Below are 5,951 nucleotides of genomic sequence, written 5' to 3'. Positions count from 1 at the left end.
GGTTTAGTTTGTTTAGTGGTTTTCCTTGTTTCTTTGGTTTTTCATTTTTTTTGTTTCTTTTTCGGTTTTCATTTTTGGGTTTTCTTTTGTGTTTCATACTACATTTTTTAATATGTCAAAAAAAATTAATACAAGTTTAACATTTTTACAATACAAGTTTGACCTTTTTTTTAATACATGGTTAATATGTTTAGTATACACATTTTTGAAATGCAACATAATATTTTTATATGCACTTTTAACATTTTTTTGATATGCTTAACTAATATTTTCTTCACATTGACAACATTTTTTATACACATTTAACATTTTCTAAACGCTTGATTAACATTTTTCAAATACCTGTTCAATATTTGAAATGTTTGATTAATATTTTTTATATGAAATATCAAAATAATTCAGCATTTTGTAATACATGACCAACATTTTTCTCTATAGGATTTTTAACATTTTTCAAATGTTTGCTCAAAATTCTCCAAATACATTTTCAACATTCTTAAATACGTGATCAAAAAATTCATCATTTTTTAACGCATGGTCGATTTTTTTCTATACACATTTAACTCTTTCTAAATGCTTGATTAACATTTTTAAGTACATCTTCAACGTTTTCAAATGATTCATTAATACTTTTATATACATTCTTTAGAAAAAATCAGCATTTTTAGTACATGTTCAACAATTTTTCTATAGGAATTTAATATTTTTCAAATGCTGGATAAACATCTTCAAATACGTTTTCAACATTTTAAAATACATGATAAAAAAATCATCAATTTTTAATATACGATCAACATTTTTTCCTATACACATTTAATATTTTCAAATACTCTATCAATATTTTTCAAATTGTTGATTACATTTTTATATACATGACATAAAAATTCTTCATTTTTTAATACATGATCAACATTTTATCTATACATATTTAACTATATTCAAATTCTTGTCCAAAATATCTAAATATTGTTCATAAAAATTTCAAATGCTTTATTAACATTTTTAAATAGATTATCAAAAAATTTATATACATTTTTAATACATTTTCTGTATACATGATAAACATTTTCACTCTACACATTCAACGTTTTTCAAATGCTTGGCAACATTTTTTTTAATGTTTTATAAAGTGTTTTGTGTGATATATATTTAGAATATTTCAAAGTATAAGCAAAAGCAAAAAAAAGTGAACCAAAAAATGAAACTGGAAACCAAAAAAAAGTATGTTGCGGCCTCCCGCACTCCTGGCCCGGCCATCTCGGTCTACCTTCAGTGAGGGTTCCTCGCCTCTAGCTGAAGGCCGAAATCACTAATTGAGGAGTACTCATTGCAAAGATCACTCCCACCTTCCCCGGCTGCGACAAGTGGCGCGCTGCATGTGCGCCACCTGTCGTAACCTGCGAGTTTTCTCCTTTTTCCTAGATCCGTTTATTCAAAACGTTTTATCTCTTAAACCGTGCGTCCAAATCTCGGACTTTCACCGTTGGATTCCTCGCGTCGAGATCTTCAAAACTAGATCCCATGTTGGTAGGTTTTGGCGAACTTTTTTTCCACGAAAAAAACGGACGAAAAAACCGAACCGGGAGCACGGTTTTTTCCCTTTCCGAAAGAGGCACACCCGTGCCTCTCACAAAATCACAACCGTGCCTCTCGCGGAAGAAAAACCGTGCCTCTCGCGAAAGGAAAAAAAGAAGAAGAGAAAATGCATTTTTTTTTTCGTTTTCGCGGGAGGCACGGCCATGTTTCTCGCGAAAGAACAACCATGCCTCTCGCGGAAGCAAAACCGTGGCTCTCGTGAAAGAAAACAAAAATAGAAAATACGTTTTTTTGTTTCCGAGAGGCACGGCCGTGCCTCTCACGAAAGCACAACCGTGGCTCTCGCGGAATCAAAACCGTGACTCTGGCGAGAGGAAAAAAACAGAAAACACATTTTTTATCCGTTTCCGAGTGGCACAGTTGTGCCTCTCGCGAAAGGAAAAAAAAGAAAACAAGTTTTTTCCGTTTTCGAGAGGCACGGCCGTGACTCTCGCGAAAGCAAAACCGTGCTTCTCACGGAAGCAAAATCGTGAATCTTGCGAAAGAGAAAAAAGCGTTTTTTCACGAAAAAATATATATTTTTTTGAAATTTTTTTTGATCCAAAAACTAAGGAAGACAGGTGGAAAACCGAAACGTTGAAACCCCCCGAAAAAACCCGCTTAAAAAGCCGAAAACGCGTGCGAAAAAAAATCCGTAGGTAGCGCCCAGAGCGCGACACGTGGCAAATAGCCGAGAGCGTGCCAAGTGATGCTTATCATTGTGAGGCTCCCGAAGGAGCGCTCGTTAACTAGTTGCTACCGCTGAAGGCCAGACATAGTCGTGCCTGAAATCACTCGCCATACGCTAGGTTAGTAGCTGGCCGGCCCATATACTGCCGATTTTGTTTTTTTCTACCTTTTCCAGCTGGGTTTTTCTATTGAGTTTTTTTTGTTATTATGTTTCTTTTTTTTGTTTTTAGGTTTTTCCTTTTTACTTATTTTCTGTGAACAATTTCAAATTTTATTAAATTCCGGGATTTTCTAGCTCGTCAATCCTCTTTTTCCAAATTTGTGAAAGTTTCCCAAATGCGTGAAAATTTTCAAATGCATGAACCGTTAGCTCGGGTACTTTTTAAAAAATTCGCGTTTTTCCTATTTCACTAATTTTTTCAAATTTTTTCGTGAACTTTTTAAAATTTTGCAAACTTTATTCTAATTCATGAAAATTATTCAAATGCAACGGTCAACCAGCCAACCAGCGAGATATTCCGAGTGAAAAGTGGAACAAGCGACTGGTGAATCAGCGCTCGAGCATAATGAGAGTTAGCGCAACGAGCGGACCAACCAGTCATCATTTTTTCTTCGCATTTGCTGGCCGGACAGTTTGTTTCCAAAGTTTACTAAAAAGGATGAATTTAGAGGATTTGTTGTTTTTTGTTGCTGTTCTTAAATCGAAAATTTGTAGCATCCTGTAACGTTGCGATCCATCTACCAAGGCATTTATAAAGAGTATATGACCATTTGGTGGTTCACTGTGTTTGTAGGTGTCTGGTCCTTTCCGTAGATGAAAACATAAATAAACACAGCAGCACGTGCTTCTTTTCAAAAAGGCAAAAATAACAGCTTGGTGCAGTACTGAACCGGAGCCTGACGATTGAACAACAGCGTTATTTCGTTTATTCCATTCATTCAGGTCGCGATACAACAATGCATATTTACAACTCCTAACTCCGTCGCTTCTCTCCCGTACGTGAACCTCCCGCCGGCCTCCTCACTCCCGTCCCATCACCGCGTTCTTGAACCTCCTGACGAGCTCCTTCCTGCACGATCCAACCACGAATCAGTTAGCCATGAACGCAAGGCATAAAACAATCGATCCTAATTCTGAATGCCATAACGAGAGATCGATGCATGGTGCGTGCTGGGATCCTTACCGGAGCAGCTGCCGGTCGAAGGCGGAAGCGGAGAGCAGTCCTCTGTTCTCCTCGGCCCGCCGGATGAGGTAGGGGATGATGTGCTCCACGGGGCCGTAGGGCAGGTACTTGCTCACCTGGAACCCCGCGTTGCGGAGCCCCAGGGACAGCCCGTCCGCCATGCCCATCAGCTGCGCGAACTGCAGGTTCCGGTCGCCCTTGCCGATGCCCAGCTCCTGCGCCCTCGCCGCCGCCAGCTGCCCGGACTCCACGTTGTGGGTGGCCAGCATCACGGACGCCGACCCGCGGCGGACGCGCTCCAGGAGGAAGGCCGCGCAGCCGTTGTAGCAGTCGTGGGTGTCCTGGATGCTGCCGTGGATGGGCGACGGCACGCCCAGGGACTCCGCCAGCCGGGCCTCCCGGGTGAGGTAGGCGCCGCGGACGATCTTGACCCCGAGGCACACGCGCTCCTCCTCGGCCGCGCGCACCATGGCCTCCAGCCGGTCGCGCGCGTCGCGGAGGTACGCCTGGACGGTGCCGTGCACGATGGGTCGCCCGCCGCCGTTGCACGCCAGCGCGCCCACGAAGGTGAAGTAGTCGATGGACGGCTGCACCGACGCGTACTCGGCGTCCACCAGCAGCGGGATGTCGTGCTCCGCGCACCGCGCGCCCACGGCCAGCAGCCGGTCGTGCGCCAGCTGCAGCTCGTGCTCCTCCTCCGCCGTCAGCGCCGCCGGCTCCGACGGCGTCAGGTACAGCGGGCTCGAGTCGGACAGGATCGGGAAGGCGTGCTGCTTCCACGGCAGGTGCACCGACGGGTTCTTGTGCTGCCACCGCAGCAGGTCGCTCGTCTTCTCCAGCAACGCGATCGGGCACAGCGCCGTGATCTTGATACACACGCTCGCCTGCACGCACAAACACAGCATAATTAGTCACTACTTCCTCCGTTCCTAAATATTTAGCAAAATGAGTGAATCTACACTTTAAAATATATCTATATACATCAGTATGCGGTAATCCATTTGAAATATCTAAAAAAACAAATATTTAGGAACGGAGGAAGTAGTACTAAAGTAGGAGTGCCAAGCTTAATCAGACTGGCTAATTATTTTTGAATATTTTGGTTAAGCTGCTGGGAAATGTCTAAATAAGGAAAAACAAATAGTAGGGTTTTGATGGGAAGCTGTAGATGAAAACGAGCGGTGGAGAAGGCATGGCGATGGCGAGCTTGTCGGAACACGATCACGCGGCTGGTTTTCAGGGCCCACGCACAGTGACAGCCGTGCGATTCAGTTTACTGCGAGAAGATTCCCAAGGAATCCGGGTGTCCACTAGCGCAGACCGAGGATTCCCTCCGACGTGGCACTCTTCCGTAGCACTGCTACGCGCGCACGCACGCCACGGATGACGACGAAGGAAAAAAAACAGAGTTATGTACGGTTGACGTACCGATCCCGGCGGCAGCGCGGCGGCGACGTCGACGGCGGCGAGGAAGCCGGCGACGTTGCGGTCGCAGGCGGCGCCGTCCTCGGCGTCCTCGATGCCGTAGTCGAGGATCCCGCCCATGCCGCCGCGCCAGAGGCGCTGCACCCGGGCCGCGGCCTCATCGGCGGTCTCCCCGGCGCAGAAGTGCTTGTACGCCGTGGCCCGCGCCGCGGCCTGGACCACGGGGCTGGCGGCCACCGCCGGAGACCGCAGCGCCGCGAGGCCCACGTCCACCAGCGGGCCCGCGGACATCAACTGCAGCGCCGCGAGCGTGCGCACCAGAGCCGTGGACGGCTCCCCGGTGAAGAGCCTCTCGGTGTCCTCAAACTCCAGGACCTGCTGCTGCTGCTGGTGCTGCGCGGACGACGGCGCGGGCACCGCCTCGGCGCCGGCGGCCGCGACGGCCGCCTCCGGGAGCTTGGCTGCGGCGGCGAAGGTGGAGAGCGCGCGCTTCGTGATGCGGGAGGCGATGGCCATGGAAGGTCGGACTCGGAGGGGTCGCTAGAAAGCAACGAAAAGAGGCGCCGGCTGCTCTTCTCCTGTGACCGGACGATGGATGAAACCACCGACCAGCGAACGAACGACGGGTCAAAGGAATCAACCGAGTAGACAGAGGAAGAAGAAGAAGTCTGAGACGACGCTGGTGTTGATCGGTGCAGTGTGAGGCTGGGAGCGAACGAATGCGGAGGAATCCGAGAATGGTGGAAGCAGGTGTGGCGCGACAGCCGGGTTTTATAGAGCGAGGGCGAGCGAGGAAGACTCGCGAAACGGCAAGGAAAACACAAAATACTAGCGGTGAGGTGAGCTGGAAATCGGTTGGAAAATAGGGAGAGAGGTTAGCGGGGGAGGAGTGGCATGGGCGCGAGATCCCTGGGGATTCGGTCTGAGGAGTTGAACGCTTGACTGACTCGGATCCTGCGTGGAAACTCACGGGAGCGCCCGGTGACTCGGATCCTGCGTGGAGTTGGACGGTGAGGGTTCCGTCCCTTGCACGCATCTTATCGCACTCCACTTCTTGCCATTTTTTCCTTCTTGACA

The 5,951-nt window shown here is 47.5% G+C and overlaps 1 protein-coding gene across 1 annotated transcript; it reads right to left on the bottom strand.

Annotated features, from left to right (window-relative positions):
* Positions 1-3,169: 3,169 nt before the first annotated feature.
* On the bottom strand, positions 3,170-5,691 carry LOC123181604 (proline dehydrogenase 2, mitochondrial). Its single transcript, XM_044593913.1, has 3 exons — positions 4,878-5,691; positions 3,450-4,333; positions 3,170-3,335 (listed from the first exon to the last, which is right to left on the bottom strand). The coding sequence occupies exons 1-3, from the start codon at positions 5,388-5,390 to the stop codon at positions 3,287-3,289; spliced, it is 1,446 nt and encodes a 481-aa protein (XP_044449848.1). The 5' UTR covers positions 5,391-5,691; the 3' UTR covers positions 3,170-3,286.
* Positions 5,692-5,951: the final 260 nt, after the last annotated feature.

The sequence above is a fragment of the Triticum aestivum genome, chromosome 1D (assembly GCF_018294505.1).
Source record: "Triticum aestivum cultivar Chinese Spring chromosome 1D, IWGSC CS RefSeq v2.1, whole genome shotgun sequence".
In the NCBI taxonomy this organism is placed as follows: Eukaryota; Viridiplantae; Streptophyta; class Magnoliopsida; order Poales; family Poaceae; genus Triticum; species Triticum aestivum.
Note: the sequence above shows the minus strand (reverse complement) of the source record. Positions and strands in the feature narration are given on the sequence as shown.